The sequence below is a fragment of the Castanea sativa genome, chromosome 1, assembly GCF_040712315.1.
Source record: "Castanea sativa cultivar Marrone di Chiusa Pesio chromosome 1, ASM4071231v1".
NCBI lineage: Eukaryota > Viridiplantae > Streptophyta > Magnoliopsida > Fagales > Fagaceae > Castanea > Castanea sativa.
In genome coordinates this window covers 81,744,869-81,764,410 of record NC_134013.1, presented here as the reverse complement: position 1 = coordinate 81,764,410, position 19,542 = coordinate 81,744,869, and the positions used below count along the sequence as shown (strand labels likewise).

At 35.7% G+C, this 19,542-nt stretch overlaps 1 protein-coding gene across 1 annotated transcript; it reads right to left on the bottom strand.

Moving 5' to 3' along the window:
* Window positions 1–1,211: 1,211 nt before the first annotated feature.
* LOC142621919 (putative WRKY transcription factor 32) lies at window positions 1,212–11,771 on the bottom strand. The gene is made up of 5 exons (XM_075795295.1): window positions 11,254–11,771; window positions 11,117–11,166; window positions 3,330–4,036; window positions 3,047–3,205; window positions 1,212–1,861 (listed from the first exon to the last, which is right to left on the bottom strand). The coding sequence occupies exons 1-5, from the start codon at window positions 11,552–11,554 to the stop codon at window positions 1,504–1,506; spliced, it is 1,575 nt and encodes a 524-aa protein (XP_075651410.1). The 5' UTR covers window positions 11,555–11,771; the 3' UTR covers window positions 1,212–1,503.
* Between the last annotated feature and the right edge of the window lie 7,771 nt (window positions 11,772–19,542).

Below are 19,542 nucleotides of genomic sequence, written 5' to 3'. Positions count from 1 at the left end.
AAATATCTAAACAAAGTAATTTAATTACTCTCCCTCCCTTTACTCTACTCCCCCTCCTTCTCCCAACATCCAAACATAGCATTAGAATCCTTAGAATGACTTCAGCGTAAAGTTCTTATAACCTTATCATGCATCATTCATCTAAGTGGTTTAAATCTCTGTCACATTCTCAACAGCTTAACAGTGATAATAAATATTTATGAGGTAACAAAATCTAACTACTCATTAATAATTGTCAAAATTTAATAACTTTAAACATGGAGTTACCTTAAGAACTTGAGAGGATGTTGATCCATTTTACCCGTGAACTAACTTTGCTATTTTCATGTGAGAGCCATCAGAACCAGCTAACCTGGAATTGGCTTCAATGCTATCCCCTATCCAGCTAAATAAGCTGAGATCCACCCAAACCCAATAAGAATACATCCCAATCAACAAGACGCATTCTAATATCAAGTATCTCCATTATAATACTAAAATTCTCTTCAATTGTGTGGGGTATTAGCCCTGACAAGGTTTGGTGGAAGCCAATAAAGAGAAGTTTTGAAGTTAGAGGATTTTATCTTTCTTTTTACCCTTCTACACTCATTTCTTTCCCTTGGAGAATGGTGTGACAATTGAAGGTTCTTCCAAGGGTAGCTTTCTTTTCTTGGTTTGCTTTCTCAGGTAAGATCTTAACAACAAATAACCTTCGCAAAAGGAATATTCTTGTTCTTGATTGGTGTTATGTGTAAGAGTTGTGGAGAGTCGGTGAATCATCTTCTTCTTCATTGCCCCATAGCATATGATTTGTGGTCAATGTTCTGTTTTTTTGGAATTCATTGGATTATGCCACATAAGGTTATTGAGTTGTTTGAGTCTTGGTAGGATAAGTTTAGCATTAAAAGAATGTTAGAAATTTTGAAGGATGTGAACATTCTACTCTCCTTGATTGAAGTGTAGTTTTGTCTCATTCTTCTTGTTTTTCCCTTCTTGTTTTACTTGATCATTGTAATTTTGGTTTCTAATTTTTGCCCTCACAGTACATTCCCAATGTACTCGGGTTGGCTACTTTTTTAATAATATTTTACATTACCTAGCAAAAATACTAAATGCTCATATAGAATCTTCTCTTATACTGACTTGACTAGAAACTTGGAGTAGCTGCATTATTCTTGGATCAATTTTAACTGAGGGAGATGTAAAACTGAAAAGCAAATCTCAACATTAAATATCTCGCTAAAAAAGGGCCAATTACTTCTATATTGATACACTACTATTCAGCCTGTTCCAAACAAGAAGGTGCATAAATACCAGATATACACAACTGTTTACTGAAAGACTACAGCAAAAAGTGGGGGCCAAAAAAGAAAAAGAAAAAAGCAAACTACAATAAGGAACGAAGAAAAGAAAAATGAAACCAAACCTGCCAAATCAATCACTTATATAGTTACAGCTGCATGACCTTAAAAAGAGTTTGGTCAATCATCTTTTATTCCCTTGGGCCCTCCAGCAAAGGAGCATTCAGCAAGGCTTGATTTCAAATCCAATGCTAAGAAGTGTGCGAGCTGATTCAATTGCTTTCTCACCTCCAAGTTCCATGGCCTCACCAGTCAATTCTCCCTCTGTATCCACTGACCACTGGGTAGAAGACGCTTGGTTCTGTAAAGCGTCAGTTTTCTTAGATTGCAAATTGTTCATGGAAGCAGGAGCAGCAGCAGCTACAAGAGGAGCGCTTGGTGGGCCATGTCGCTTCTTTGGCACAGGCATGTCATGGTCATGTACCCCCTTATATGTTATAATCACGGCACTTGCATTATCTACGGCTGTCTCAATGTGCTTACGAACAGGACATCCGGCAGAGGTACATCTGTAGTAGTTTCTGTAAATATATTCAAGAAATTGATTAGAATAAAAGGAAGAGAAACACAGATTAATTCAATTGGAAGGTAACTAATCTGGTGAAAAATTGGACTTGGAGGATTTGGAATTGGTTACATGCATTGGCTGGTTTCCACTTTGATCAGTGCAGCAACTTAATGAGAAAATCCCACCAAAAGGTGGTACATCTCACTCCATGAGAGAACTTTTACTCCATGACAATCCAAACCATATTTCGCAAAGAACAAAACATAATTTATAGTTATAATTCTTAGCCACATGCTGATTTTCTAAGTAATACAACGGTACTTGCATGGTATGATTTCCAATGGTTATCCTGTACTTGGTACTTGAGATATACATATCACATTCCCAACAAAAGGCTGAAAAACAAAACATATCCCCTTAGTCCCTTCCCCTGTTTGCAATTTCAGTCACATCCTAGTTAATCTATTTTGGATCAAATGGCATATCCTCCCTCATAAACATAAGATTGGAGGCTACTTCCTGTATACTCAGGTGACACCCTTCTTCTTTTTAATATATTTTTATTACTTACAAAAAAAATACACATGGATTGGAGGATGAGTTTATGAGTATGGGGGCATTAGTTGTTTTACCTCGAAAAAAATGGGAATTTATAGTTGAATGATAAATTTCTCAGTGTCTCATTCTATTGGAAAATCCAAGAAACCTGATGACTATGTATTTATTAAACGCACAAGCCACAACTTACCAAGGACCTATGAAACTAGATTCAGTCCTACAAATTGTTTCCAACAGAGGTTATATGAGAATGGGTTTTTTTACACCATACTTACATTCATAACATGAGGCATACTGAAGACATACTTATTTCATTTAAGCAATGGGGCCTTATATCATTTGAGCAATTTCTAGCAAAGACAAAGGTATGAAATGATTTCGGTTATTTTAAATGGCATAGAAAAACAACAATCTTAAGGTTTAAGGAGAATGCAGTATGGGAGGGGATAACCAACTATTGGACATCTACATCTTTTTAGCTACATAGAACACCGAATAATTCTTCTAACTGCTGCAATTTAATTGTAAAGTTACACTACATAAATAAGCAGCAACAAAACATTAAAGGATAGCAGTATCATGAGCACAGCCACTTCTAAAAATAAAGATTAACATATTAAACAGTGGATTAGGCATGCACCTGGGGTGGGGATTTCCCTTCACCATTTTCTGTCCATACTTGCGCCATCTATATCCATCACCTGAAATCCCCACATCTCCTGCTGCATGCACAACAAATTTAGGTTTCTTGCCGGGTTTTATTGTAGAACCTGAATTTGCCAAGTTGCTTTTCTTCACTCTGGTTATCAAAAAGGAGGAAAGACATTAAAATCAGGTATTACAAATCCTTCCCACAAAAATACAAGATGATAGCATCATAAATGAACCAAAATCCAATGAAACCAAATTCAAGGAATCCTTGCCTTCTTTTTGGCTCTGGCCCATTGACGTGCTCCTCCTTGATCTTAGTTTCACAATTCCCATTGGAGTCACTAGAGTTCTGTCGTTTTCTCTCAGAAATCAAGGGCGTTTCTTGTATAGTTTCCTTTGAAGCTGTGGGTGGCTCTGATTTATTAAGCATTTGAATGGGATGTTCTGTAACACTATTTGCTACAACTATCTCAGCAGACGATGCAAGCTTATTTTCCTTCGTACAGTTAAACTTCCGAGGTGGATCATGACTATGTTGGCTTTTATAAACAATCTCTATTACCCTACCTGAGTGATCAGAGCATTCAATTTTCTTTGCACAACAGTCAGAAAAGGTGCATTTGTAATAGCTTCGAGAACCTTTAGGACTCTTCACTTGCTTCTGACCATATTTCCGCCAATTGTAACCATCAGAAGATGGTGTCTTCACAGCAGGAACACTTGAAATAGGTTTCAAGTCAGAAGACACTTGCAGGTCTGTTTTTGGTGTGCATTCATCATTGACCTTCACTGGTGAAAGTCTCTGTTCTAGTAGAGTTGGGCTTGGAAGAGATGAAATTGATTGTGTAACAGAAGTTGGTGATAGTTCAGATGGAGAAGTTGGACATATAGCCACCTGATACTGATTTTGTGTCTGAGCATCAACAAGCTGAGCTGTTGCACTTGCCAAAGCTTCCTGCTGGGACACCCCAACTTGATCCTGAGAAATATTTAGCAAAGAAAATTTAGTGAAAAATAGAAACAAATACATCTTAGACAAGATGCAATGAGAAGCACTTTCTTCATTTGTTGCAAATTTGCAATGCAAAGCTCAATCCTCAAAACTAAAGGTTTGAATAGGATCCAAAGACTGCCAATGGATGTCAACCCTTTGGTCAAGTAGGACTTCTTTGTTATCTTAATACAGAATACCAGCTTTTACAGTTGGCTTCCATTGCTACTCTTTTTCTATATGAAATCTCCATTTTTATACATGGAAATCACATATTAAAAATTCTCATGATTTTATTTTATTTTATTTCCTTTTATTTATTATGAATAAGAAATTATTCAATCAAAAGAAAGTTGGAAACAGAACACATTACAAACAGATTGTTGCAGACGTCATCCTTAGACAAGACAAGCTATTCTACAAGATTCAACTTGTGAAAACACAGTATGGAAGCTTCCAAATACAACACAAAGCTTTATTCTGAATTGTGTTTTTAACTTTGGTCCTAGTAGCCAATCTGTAAACTGAATGCTTTAAATTCTTTCATTTTAGTTGTTTATTATCCAATTCAGCTCATTATCCAACAAAATTGCCTATTAAATAGGCAGCTTCTCAATAGTTCCTTCCATATCCCCTTGGTCACTGAGCTATCAAAGTATAGATGGTCTCTGGTTTCTAATTGAATTTTGTAAAAGACACGTATCATATAACCCCATGTAGCCATCCTTCCTTTGAAACTAATCTATCTTTGATATCCAGCCAATGGATGGAGGCATGTTTAGGAATGTGACAAGGAAACAAGATTCTTCAACCAACCAACAGTATTAGACTTCTCTCTAACAGTTTACCAAGTATTAAATTTACCATATGCAGCAAGTAACCAGACAGCTTCATCTGCCACATTATCAATTTTTAACTGCTTTGAATCTGAACCAAAGCATCTGATATTGCTTTTGGCCAAAACCAGCTTCCATTTTGTATTGCACCTGATAGCTTGGCATTCATATTGCTGCCAGCATAACATATAATTTGGTTTCCACATTTCAGGTATAATGGCACATCTGGGTGTCATTGATCATCCCACAAATAAATCATACCCCCTTGCCCACTTTAAACTTCAAAAATAGATCTTGCAGCATCTCTTAATTGGAAAAGTTTACTCCATCCCTATATACACTCCCTTGGAATAGGTATTACCTAAAAACTTCTCCCGTTAAGTGGCTAAGCATTGACCCAAGATACCCAGATGGAACCGCTTGGGCAAACACGTTGGATGCCCTATTCCAAGCTATCATCTTCCTCAACCCTCCTTGTTTAGGGACAGTTACCACTTCCCAAGCCATTCAAGCACCCATTGCCTTTTCAGTCCATAAGTGTGCATTCAAACTTTGTCAACCAGTTAAAAATATTTCTTCTTGGCAAAATGGATAAACCTGAATGCTATACAAAACTTACTTGATTAGCTGCAATCTACCAGTCTACCTGCAAAAGGACAGTATCCTTGCACTCTGAATAATTCTAGCAGTAATCTTGTCCACCAATGGTTCACAATCATACATATTAAGCTTATTTGAATTAAGAGGGAATCCCAAGTATTTAAAAGGGAGCTTTCCTTTTTTGAAATCTAACATAGTTAATATACACTCCCTTAACTCTTCAGAAACCCCCGGCAAAAAATACTTTCAATTTGTTGCTATATGTTGATTAAAAAAAAAAAAAAGTCTATTTAAACTCCTCCAGTACCTACTTGATCGCTCTGGCAGGCTCCAGCTGAGTGCCCCCAAATATGGTTAAATCATCAGCAGAACAGAGAAGCTGAACCCAAGGACATTTTGGATGGAAGCCAAAACCCATGTTACTCCTCACAAAAAGCTGTATCATCCTTGTGAATACTCCATTGCTGTTACAAACAGATAAATATCCAACCAGACTCCACATTAATTGCTACTTAAGCATTAGGAGTTATAATAGATGTTTCAGCCCAATTTATGAACTTTCTTGAGACTCAGATTGCTGCTGAAATACCAATGCTAAATCCCAATCTACCAAATCATAGGCCTTCATCAAACCTAATCTGGTTTCTGCACCACCTTCTCTATGATAGTTCTTCACTAATTCTAGTGCAAGTAGAACATTATCTGCTATTCTTCTAGACTTGTACTATGCAAAAACGTTGTTTGTGTAAAGGAAAATGAAATCCCTTCACAACCCGTAATCCTCTCATCCAAAACCTTGGGCATACAATTATAAATGGCCTTAAGACATGCTATAGATCTTAATTTATAGACCTGTCTGAATAGTTACCTAAACAGAAAGAATTGATGGCTGATGCAGAAACCAGATTGATGCTGACTGATTTCATTGGTCTAGATTGTTGTTGAAATGATGAAAATTTTATTTTATTTTGAGTATTTTATGGGATTTGATTGCGAATTATGAGTTAACTTTCCTTTCTTGTTTGATGTAATTTGGAACCCTATTTACATTTTATAGGCCCTAGAGAAAACATTATTGGTACATTGATATACAACAACTAAGCCTTGGTCCCAAAAATTTTAGGGTAGGCTACAAATCCCTAATCAACGTTGGCTACATTTATTCTTTCTACTATTCTATTCTATCAAAAGTCATGTTCTCTATTACTTCCTTAATTGATGTCATTTTTTACTACTATTAATGATGTTTTTGGTCTTCCTCTCTTTTTTAATTCCCTCAACTTGAATCAACTCACTCTTTCTCATTGAGACCTTAATTGCTTTTTGCCAAACATGACTAAACCATCTCAAGTGACTCTCCCTCATCTTTTTATCAACATGGGTCACTCCTATCTTTAAGCGAATTTCCTCGTTTTAAATCCTATCTATATATTCCACTTATCTATCTTAACATTCTCATTGTAACTAAGTTACGTTGTGTCCGTGATAAGTGTCATATATTTTGTTCATAACCAACTTGTGGAGCACACCTTTGGTACTTTATGAGGGCAGGCTCTTTGATAGTGACCTTCTTTTGTTTAGTAAGGCTATGAAAGGCAGCTAGTCCCTAGCCCAGAAAAATAAAAAGGGTTGCAGTACATTGCTGGCTGCATAAAATTATTGATATGCGGATTTGATGAATACAATTCTATTGAAAATTTTTATATCTTGGTGGTGATGCCAAGAAAATCTTGGTGCAGAAGCTGAGGGTTCAAGCAGCTCTAGGTATGAAGCCTAGAGTTTTTTTGTTTTTCTTTATTATGCATGTGGTCTTTTTGCTGCATCAGTTTTAGCATCAAAGCAAAGTTTGACTGTGAACTGAAACCCACCCCAAATTTTCAGAAGCCACCAGTTGTAAAATACTTTTTAACCCAACCCCCACCATAGCCTTCAATCGTTACCATCGACCGTGAAAACCAATAAAAAAACCACTGTCATCAACTCAACAACCCTCTCCAGCAGCCCTAATTGTCCATCGCAAGCCACAACCACATAACCAACTTCCAACTTGAATCGACCAATACTTATTCTTCCACCTAAGAATCAACAACCAAGACTTATTTTTCCATCAAAGCGTCAACCAAGACTTACTCTTCCACCTTCGAATCAACAACCACCATCAACCCCAATCCCGCTGATCAAAATATTGTACTGCCATCAAGTCAACCTCACTATTGCTGGCCAAGGATCACAGTACTGTCGACTTGAATGTAAACAATGCCACCATATTTCCACCACAAAGTCAACCACAAGAGATTAATAGAGTCAATACCTAAGCCCATTGACTTACTTGCTCCTTGATTGATTATGTGTGCAATGTAAACAAAAATCCTCTAGAATTAACAACCCATCTGTTTGAACTTGTGATCCAACCCAAATCAGATTAGCATGACCCAACCCATAAAAAAAAGGGAAAAGAAGAAGAAGAAGAAGAGGTTGTATCCAGTGCACCAAGCTACCAAGGCTTAACCTCTTAGCATAAGCCAACCCATCTGAGGTTAAAATTTTCTCCCTCTCTTGTGGATTCAATTTACCATCAGAATATAAAACAGTTATCATACACCATTGACTTATAGCCTGATTTCATTAGTCGATATTTCAAGCTGATAACTTTGATTAGTCAGTTATGGAACAAACCCTAGAAACCATATCAAAAGCCATCCAAGAAATATTTATAGAGGCAGCTTGAATCAATATTTGATTAGACAAAGTAGTGATTTCCTTCAAAAGGATATTTTGTGAGAAACCACGTCTCGCTTCCACATGAGGAAGTGATAACATTAACATTGAGGGCTTGCTATCTTCCAAGCAAAACTGTCAGGCCCACTTTAATAGTTACCCAGGTCTGGGGCACACTGGCACAGTTTAGATTATCCAAATCATGTCAACCCTTGGAAACCTAAAGACTGAGGAATGGATAATAGTGAACATTGAGATACCTAAGGTGAGTGAAATTAAGTGTGCATTATCACAACCTAAAGAAGCAACAAAAGAAAAGGAGTAAAAAACATTATGTCTGAAAAGGGTGTCAATCAAGGTTCCATTCTACCTGCAGCCCAATGTGCACCCAATAGTTTTGTCAATAGATTTATCGACTTGCATGCGTCCATGTGAAGTGCTTGGTTACAAACCTATTTGTTGCACATTTCTTTATATGAATTTTTTTTGGTCAATGTTAAAACAAGTTTCTGTGCACATAATCATTCACATTGATGCCTCCCCAATTACTGACCTTCAATATGAGCAATTCATTTTTCTTCCTTTGGGGGGCCAATCTTTGAGCCATTTTTTATGTGCTCCTAAAAGTCTCATATGGCAGTGTATCTTTGCAGGTTCACACTAATTCACACTCCAAGTTGGAACAAGAAAAGGTCTAAAATAATGCATTGATGCTCTGCCTCAAGTTTACCCCAAATCCTTTTAATCATGTGTGTGTGCGTGTGCGTGTGCGTGTGCGTGTGCGTGTGCGTGTGTGTGCTTCTTTCAAAAGATGAGTTCAATATTTTTAAGTTCTTGAAGAAACCCAAAACAAACAAACCTGAGCCCATGCATCCTACAGGATAGCATATATCTTTCGGGCAACACTCAGTTTATCCCAAGTTCACTCCACACATGCAATAAGGCCAGGAAAGTGGGCTTAGACAAGTATCAATTCTGTCAAGTTGTTGAAGAATGCTTTGGAGGTTTTTAAGAGTTTATCCGGTTTAAAGGCCAATCCCTCCAAGAGTGAGATCTATTGTGCTTCTATTCAAGATGAAGTGAAGGATCAAGGACCAGATTTTGGACTCTTTAAGGTTTAAGGAGGGTAAACTCCCAAACCTCCGATTTTTGGTAAACGTAATGCAAAGGATTGCAAGCCTCTTATTGAAAAAGTGGGGTTTAGGATCAATTCTTGGATCACAAAGAGGATTAAGATCCTTTGGAGTTCTTAGGGTAACTCTACCTTTTTTTTTTTTAATAAGTAATAAAAGTTTTATTGAGATCCCAAGAAAAAGAGACTCCCAAAGTATACAGGAAGTATATGAATAGGGACATAGGGTAACTCCATTATAGAATCCCTAAAATCCTATGCATCCATTTTGAAATGCGTGGATTGAATTTTGCCATGTCATCAACAATTTAAATAGGTATTGACATATTATTTGATAATCATAACCCTTTTTTATTAATTTTTTACTTATCAAAAACAATTAAATAGATACCAAATTGTGGTAGTTAACCTTTAACTTAAATGTCGAGGATATGGTAAAATCCAATCCACTCATTTTAAAATGGATGTATAGGATTTTATGAATTCTATGGTAGAATTACCCTAAGAAAACTAGAAGATTCTGATCCCCACAAAGAAGCTATCCTTTGCAGGATGACAAAAGTTGATACCATCTGTTCTGTTTAGGATTCAAGTTTTTTGGACTAGTGCCTTTGTCCTCCCAAAGAAAGTAGTTAAGGAGATAGTACAAAAGCTTTGCTGTTTCCTTAGAAAGGTGTAGATTGGGTAGTTTCTAGCTAGGATGCACGGACACTTCATTTTGGGTGCCGTACCCATGTCGTATTTGTGTCATAATAGTATTCTATCTGCCGTATCATATTATAATTTCTCAAAAATTAATTGTGTTGCTGTATCGTACCCGTACCTGTACTTGTGTTTGTGCATCCTAGGTTTCTAGGGCCAAAGTGGCTTGGATTGCTTTGTTGCCCTAAGAAAGGGAGGGGTTGGGGCTTTGTTTGAAACGTGTGGAGAATTGGAATAAGGGTAATATTATGAAACATATTTGGAAGTTGCTTGCACAAGCTGGTTCCATCTAGGCTGCTTGGGTGAAATTGCATTTATTGAAGGATCAAAGCTTTTGGAGTATCAAAATCCCTGAGAATTGCTCTTGGGGCTGGAAGCAATTAGATCATTTCTAAAGTTTTAAGTTGGAAATGGTGTAAACATTTCAGCATGGCATGATAATTGGCATCTAGAGGGTACTTCATTCCTCAAGTACAGTTACAGGTTGATACATGATGGTGTGAGTTTTTTCAATGCCAAGTTTTCAAGTGTTCTAAATGATTGAAATTGGATGTGGAAGCCTGCCCTATCAAAAGCTCTAGTTTCAATCCAAAGCAAACTTCCTCTGGTTTTAGTTGGGAAACTGATAAAATTGTATGGGTAACTTGCAGAGTAAAGGCTCTTTTTATTTTATTTTATTTTAGTGTTGCAGACTTGTAAGTCTGCTTGTTTCTTAGTTGTTTGTTTTGGTGAGCAACTAAACCCCAGTCACAACCACTTTCAGGACCCCAAATTCTAAATGTTTACTAAAACTTTAACCTTGAAAAAGAAACAGTCCAAAAACAAGAAAAACCATTCCCTCCAACACACTTTCAGATGTAAACACTGAATTTGACATGCTCAAACAACGGTTTCACAATTCAACTTGCAACTAAGCAAATATCGCAGAGTTCACAAAATTCATGTTAAAAAGTTCAAAAACACAGATAGCAAAGAACAAATGCACAGTCACTGTTCAGAAAACAATGCATCAAACCACAAAAACCAGTAATAAGCACTCAAAATATCAAAAAAACAAACGCGAATTACTGAGCTCCTAACCTGGACTTCAGCTCCACCAAGCGACTGCGAAGTAGACTTCACCGCCAAACCTGTCAGATCAACACCGCAATTGATTCAGCACCACCACAATTCCATCAAAACCAAAAAATCAACCAAAAAATTAGAAAAAGGCCTACCAGCACAGTGATCGTTCTGTGAGGACTGAAGCGACGAAGAAGACGGCGCTAGGGTTTCGAATTGAGAATCTCCCAACTTAGGTTCACCGAGCGGTGCTGAGCTCCGTAACTCACTGAGTTCCAACTCACCGAGTGACTCTTCCTCTCGTTCATCCTCCTCCTCCTCCTCCTCCTCTGATTCCTCAACTTCTTCCTCCTCTGGATCTTCTTCGTACTCTTCTTCTTCTTCCTCTTCTACTACTACTTCACGTGACTTCGAATTCTCTACTCGAAGAGCTTCGAAGCTCTCGTTCCCAGCCATAACCGACTCAGGAGAAAGAAGTAAAGTTCCGTACAATCCAAGCACTTTTTTATCTATTTCACACTGTCCGAAACCGCCGAAACCGAAACCGTCACCGAATTTCCGAAACGTGCTTCGGATTCTGTGTCTCTAAAAGCGGCATAGAGTAGGAGAGAGAGTTTTTCTAGAGAGAGAGAGAGAGTGTGTGTGTGAGATTTTTATTTTCGTTTTTGTTTTTTTGTGTTTTTGGAAGTAATTAATGCTTTAAAGCAAAGAGAGCTGTTGTGTGTGGGTGTGTGGGTGTGTGTGAGAGAGGGTATATATGTCCTTGACTGAATTTGACTCTCTCTTTCTCTCAGGTGTGTTTTCTGTGGGGGGGTCTAACGGCCGCCGTTTATTTCTCCGTTACGTAAGGTGCGGGGATCGCCGTTGGTTCTGTTGACTTTGACGGTTTCCTTTAACGGGGGAAAATAATAATACTGGTTCTTTTGACTGGGACATAGTGAGTGAGCGAGTGAGTGAGCATTCGTTTAATTTGTTATTATGGCATATGTGGAATTGTGTAGTTTAGTGGGATTGAGTTTTTGGGGGTGACTGAAGAGAAGAGTGTAATTAAAGCTTACAAAAGGTAGTGCTTGTACTATCTCGTGACTGTAATGTTTGGGATCATGGCACATGGAGAAACTCAGAAAGTGACACCAATTTGGGGACCAGCTATTGATGCTTTGGACATTTTGGTGATGATTTTCAATTTGATAAAAAAGAAAAAGAAAAAAAGAATTGGTACTTTTTTTGTTTCATGGAAGTACAAGCGGTAAAACAGGCGGGTGAACTCAGTTCAAATAAAGAAAAGTCATTTTAAGCGAGTTGGAAATGGGTTGGGTGAATTAGGTTGCAAGTTAGGGTAGGTAGACTTGTATTTTTTTCACATAATTTAAAAGAAAAACAAGTATTTGCTATTTGGTAAGTTATGTAACAAATTACTTGGTATGAAATGCATTGCTTTGAATTTACTATCATATTAAGAAAGAGTTCAATTCAACAAATTGGTATTTGTTCAATAATTATAAAATTATACAAATCCTAAACTAAGACTACTAATAGTCATTAAGACTACTATGGAAGAAAAGTAAAGAAGTCCTTTTCTTGACTTGGCCTGAGTGCATTATACCTACCCTCTTATAAAATTGTATTAGGAAAGTACACATCACAAAATAGGCAAGTTGGGTCGAGTTTGGTTAAAAACGAGTTTTTTTAAGTAGGTTAGAAATGAGTTGGGTCAATCAGGTTGTGAGTAGAGTTAAGTTGACCTGTATTTTTTCACATGATTTTTATATAAAAAAAATGTATTTGCTAATTGGTAAGTTATGCAACAAATTACTTGGTGTATATTACATTATTTTAAATTCACCATCTATATTAAGAAAAAGCTTAACTCAACAAATTGGTATCTTTTAAATAATTTAAATTTGTACAATATCAACATACCAAAATAGAGAACAAAACTACTAACTAAAACATTATTGACCAAAACAAAATAGCACAAACACAAAAAAGTATAGTCCACAAGTTGAAAATCTAATTAAAACAAACACACAAGTCTTACTTCTACACAATATCAACATACCAAAATAGAGAACAAAATTACAAATGCTTTATTTGATAGCAATACACAAGTTTTATCTTTTATTTTGAAAAGTTATTTATTTTGGACATCAACCGATAAAAAAAAGAAGCTTAAATATCCATAATTTATGTCAATTTCATTCATAAATGCTATCGTGTTTATTGCTGTTGCAATGGCCATCACTGCGCTGGATTCAAGTTCAGACACAAGGAAATATATCACATTATCACCACTAGCAAATACATCTTGGGCTTTAAATGGGACATTTTGGGATCTGCTCTCCATGGACTCGTTTTTGCTCTTTCAGAGCTAGTTTTGTGAAATTATTAGGCAGAAGGCCCTCCCATGTGTTAGAGCAACAACTCATGGTTTCTATGTTTGCCTCCGTCTTTACCCTTTACCTCCATTGGGGTTATTATGAGTTGAGATTTTCAAGGGATGAAATCTGAGGCTAAAAGTTTCAAGGGTAGTTTTTGTTGGGCTTTGTGGAGCCTAGTTTATGTTTGATCCGGTTGACGACCCGACCCGATGCGAATAATGTTGTATGGTTTTTAATGGGAGATTTTCTGAGGCTTAGTCCATGGAGCGGAGGCTTGGAATTTTGGCCTTTTTTTTTTTTTTTTTTTTGTAGCCCATTCGTAGGATGTAGAATAGGGTTTTTTGGTTGGTTGTTGTTATTGTCATTCTTGAGAGAGAAAATAGTCGGTAGCCGCACTATGTATTTTTTCCTTGATAATAGTGAAATCTCTGCAACTCCGTGGACGTAGGCAAATTGCCAAACCACGTAAATACTATCTTGTGCGTGTGATTATTTTTCTGTGGCGTGTGTTTTTTCTCTATTTTTTTGTTTCTCACAGGTTTAGGAATTCCTGAAATTCCCTACAGTCTTATCTCCTTCTTCTCATCTAAAGTGCAATCACTTTTTAGCTGGGGGCACTGGGAGCTACTGCTATGTTGTTAAGGGCGCCTTGTTGTATTTAGGGTCTAAGGCGAAAAATGAAATAAAAGTTTTTATATATTTAGATATGACTTTTTAAATAAATAAAAATAAAAATATTACCTAAACTCTATTTTCTTGTTTTATATGCAAAATTATTAATTAATATGAACTATGTAGAATCTTTTTTTTGAGAAAGTTTATAGACACAAAAAATTTGACAAAACTTTTCAAACTTGTTGATGTGATAGATTAATAATGATAAGTAAAAAATTATGTTAGTAGTGGATCTAGATGAGAATTAGTAAAAATTTGCCAACTCAACTATTGTGAAATTTTTTGTGTATTGTTTTTTTTTTTTTTTTGAAGTGCTACATTTACAACTTTTTCATAACAAATCCTAGGTGTTAAATTTTTATTGATTCTAATTTGAACCTACTACTTAAATTATTTTTTTTTGTTCACCAATAGCAGCTAATAACAACCCACCACTTAAAATTTGTTGCAAAAAATGTTGTGAACGTAGCATTTCTTACTCTCTTTTTTCTATATTTCTGTGCGTACCCAAAAAGATGATTGTTGGGCTCAACTCCTATTTGGGCTCACAATCTATTTGTATTGTGGGCTTTGGGTTTCCTACTATGGGGGTTCCGTGCTCGGCCACTCAAGTACATTCGTCTCTTCCACTCTTCCCTAAACCTCTCAGAATTACTTCCTCTCTCTCTCCCTTTATCTCTTTAAATAATCTCCCTATTTTTCCAAGTGTTCACCCCAAAAATGCCCAACCCCTATTTCCTCATTCTTATCTCATATTTATAGCTCAAGACTAGTAGAAGAGTTATGATTATTTTCGTGGTGAGTGGAGAGGGGGTCTAATGTTATTACCTTTAAGTGGGTGTTTAGTTGGGAGTGGGAGGCAGTAAGAGTGACATTGGAAATGGTTCCCACGTTAGAAGATTTGCCCAGCAGCGATACTCCCCAGGCGATACCGAGTATCTTGGGACTTACCCTCCCTGGAAATTGAACTCCGCGACTAGGTAGGGTCTCACATTCGCCGTACACGTTGTAATGGCTTCGTTGTGGTTTCTGGACCTCTGGATGGGTGACGAAGCTTGCCTGGACCAAGTTTGTAGGCCCAACAGAGCGTGTATTCGCGCATGGTGTTCCCCAATCTTGAGGCCTAATGAGTTTAGGGCCTTATACACGTGGCATTATTGCGATGGGTTTTATGGACAATGGGCTCAAGGAGAAGTAACGTCCCGTACAATTTCATTTGATAAAAATAATATTATTTTATTTATTAGCTAATATTTGGGTTTAATTAATACTATTACAATTGTCAAAGGCCTTGTAGCTGAATTAGCACCTCTCCATGCACAAAGTGCTTGAGGGTCTAAAGGGGAAATGGTTCGAACTGCAGGGTTAGTAGCATGTTGTAATTATCTCTAAAAAAATACTATTACAATTAAAGAAATAAACCTATTGATTAAAATTTGGGAACCTTTTTCTACTTGGGGCCTTAAGAGATTGGGGGCTTCAAGAGATCGCCTCTGTTGCCTATACTGTGGAACCGGCACCAAAATCTTCTCTCTGGTGGTAACCTTTTGGTGTTTTGGCTCAAATATTGTAAGTAAGGAATCCTCCTAACAGTAGGTTCTCAAGTTTCCAGTGGAAACATTTTTCTTCTCATATATAATATCACCATTATGTATGTAACTATATATGTATTATATATATTTATTGAGAAACCATATCATATCATATACTATTTAATAAAAGTTGAGCTTAGAAGACATGGTTGCGCCAAGTGGTTTCACCAAATTGCATAAATTTTTGTAGATTTTTAGATTTTTTTTATATAAAAAAAAAATCTACTATAATTTCTAAGTTGATAAAAATATTAATTTGATTACAATCCAAATTCTTCATCTAATCCTTATTTTTCAAGGGTAGTGTATTATAAAAAAAATAGCAACTTTCCTATTTTTTTTAATTACTACACTACACGTTTATATATTGATGGGGTATGATAAAATATAACTCCAACATCGTCCATGGAGGTCGTCCAGGACAAGACCAAGAAAGCAAAGGTTGTAAGAACCTCGTCTATAAAAAGCTCGTCCATGCAGGAAGATGCTTGGACGAGCTTCGCATGGTCAAGTAACAAAACCGCACCGTCTCGTCCAAGGGAGCCATCAACCTCGTCCTGAATGAGGTCATCCATAGGGGAACGACCTTCCTTGGAAGCGAGGTACGCTTGACAGGAGGACCCTTGGATGAGCCCTTGACACTTAGGAAAATTCCTGAGTGTGTACTACAACTCATTATTACACGCATAACTTCCAGTGACGGTTATGTGAGAAAAATGTAACTCCTAAGCAGTTGTGGAAGTTATCTCTGAACCCTCACACCTCCTCAAATCTAGAGGAGGTTACAAGTTTGATAACTGTCTTTAGAATACTATATAAACGTTCATTCAGACCAAACAAAGGTACGTTTTTGATATATCCTAAAAAGTTGGAACTCCAAAATTTGAGAGAGAAAAACTAACTTTGTCATCGGAGGGTTTTTGGCCTGCGACCCTGGTCACCTTTGATCGTTTTTCTTTCTTTTTCAGGCCATCAAGACAGCCAGTAGTTCTTTCTAATCTGAAGCATCCAGTCTATTGATTTTCTTCGCATCATCATATATAAATAAATAAATAAACTAAGGTAATGTGGTGATTCTCAAATACCACTTCATCTAATTTTTCTAATCTCATTTTTTAATACATTACACGTTTATATATATATAACGCAATGTGGTGATTCTCATATACCACTTTCAAAAACCAATCGATAATCCTAAGACAAAAAAGAAGAAGAAGAATTTAATCACAATTGGAATACAGAATATTAATCCGCATCAAATGCCACTTTTTAACTATTATGTATTCTTCAAACGATATCTCTCTCATTCTATTTATCAAAAAAATAGTCTCTCAAAAAGTCTCTTTTTATCTCTCGCAAAAGAAACAGACGATTCAGACTTGATTCTGAATCGCAGTAGAAGATTACTCAATACTGAAAGCGTATTTGCAAGACTTGCTTAGCGATCAGGTTTTATTATTATACTCTACTTTTGCAAGCTTTTTTCCATGTTATATTAATTTGGTTGAGGGGATTGTTGCCATACCACATATTTAGGAGAGGATGTTCACCATTTTTAATATAGATAACTTAGGTTCAGAATAATCTACCATACGTCCCCACTCTCCACTGTCATTAAATATCAACATTAAGTATATAAGTCATTGTTTACTATATCTTGATATTATTTCAGTATTTTTTTTTCTTTTTAATTACTTCTTTATCATCTCGAAATTATATTTGTTTTCATTTTAGAATGATTTGAGTTTGGAAAAATTTATTTAGTTTTAAGCTATTGTAATACGCTAATTCAGTTTAAAGTTTAAAGTTTTATTTGGAATAGGTTGACTTAGTTTATTGTACACGTTTTGGGTGTTGCTTTCTTTTTATGACAAATGTGTTAATATGCTATTTTTTTACATGGGTATTTCCATTCATGTGCAGAGAAATGCTAAAATAACATTGAACTAGATGGAAACAAAATAATGAAATTACATTCCATGTTGGATCCTCATTTACATTATAAAAAAGAAAAAGAAAAAAAAGATGTACTTTTAAATTTGCTATTTGCACAAAAGTGCAAAATAATGTAACCTCAATTACATTCCATGTTGAATCCTCATTTACACTATCGAAAAAAATTGTACTTTCAAATTTGCTATTTGCTCAAATTAAAAGTGCATATATCAGTATCGACATTGAGAATATGTCTAAGAATCAAATGAAACACATAAGAAAAAGAGAGATAGAGAAATCGTAAATAGTATTGTATTTATCAAAATATTTTCATTAAATCATAAAAGGAAATAACATAGGTTTTCATTTTTAAACCGTGCACGCACGAGCCTTTAACTAGTATTCATATATAGATGAGTGTGTTTGTGTAGATATTGATGTATGTGTCCATGTATACATACGTCATACGTGTGTGTTTATATATGGATTTGTGTACACACACACACACACACACACACACACATATATATATATATATGAGGATATCTTAGCCATTTTACATAAATCTTTGTAAAATACTTTTTTTTAAAGAGTTTTAATTTATAACGTTCACTCTTGGTGATAACTTTTTTTTATCAGACAAAAACTCCTTTCTTGTAGCATGTAAAATAGGTTTGATCCTAAAGTTATGATTTTCTAAAGAATTATGATTTAGAAGAAAAAATAGAGGATCTTTCAAAAAAATAAAAAGAGAAATTTTTGTTAGTATGATTTTTTTTTTTGGTTGAGAAAAAGGTTAGACATATACTATTAATAAAATAAGTTACATGGTTACATGAGAAACTACAGAGTACAGACTGTATGTTGGAGTATTTTTATAAAATGTATTATAATTTATTTTAAATATCAATTAAATACCTATTTAAGTGAAGATATGAAATCAGTTTCACAACTTTTACCATCAGTGATGGCATATCCGATTCAAATCTTATCTAAGTGATAATAGTTTTAATATGCATCAGCTGTCTTTCTTTAACTTCAAAACCTTCACTCACTTTTTAATAGTTAATTCTTAGGCCAAAACACTATTTTGATTCCTATATTTTGGGGTTATGGTGAATTTGGTCCTTATGTTTGGTAACAGTCAATTTGGTCCTTGTTATTTTCAACTTGCAATCAATTTGGTCTCTACCGTTAACTTACTAACAGAAAATGCATATGTGGCAAACAGTGTGTATTGTTGGCACACTTGAGGCTGACATGGCTTATAAAATATTATTAAATAATATTAAATAACGTAAAAACGAGAAAAAACGAATATTTTGACTGAAATGGAGATTATTTTAGGTTTGTCTATATGCGCCTGTTGCTTGTGCATATTCTATTTTCCTTTACTGTTTATTGTTAGTGGTTTTTGCATTTGACTTTTGAATTGGAATTTGAAATTCCTTTTCTCTGTTTTGTTTAGCTTTTTAATCAATCAAAGACCGGTGGAGATTTGGATTTGATGAAAGATGCACTTATTAAGAGGAAATAGGAAATATAATTTGATGACAGGAGGTAAAGGAAGAACTAAGAAGAGACAAAGAAGGTGGTGGAGTTTGCAAGAATCATTTGGAATTTGGGGAAATGGGGGACGAGAACAATCATTGGAGAGAGAAAACTATGTTTTTTTTTGTGTGTGATTTATTTTATATTTTTTTAGCTGGCGTGCACACTGTTTGCCACATATGCATTTTCCATTAGTAAGTTAATGCTTGAGACCAAATTGGCTGCAAGTTAAAAATAGCAGGGACCAAATTGACTGCAACCAAAATGTAGGGACCAAGTTGATCGTGACCCTAAATGTAGGGACCAAAAT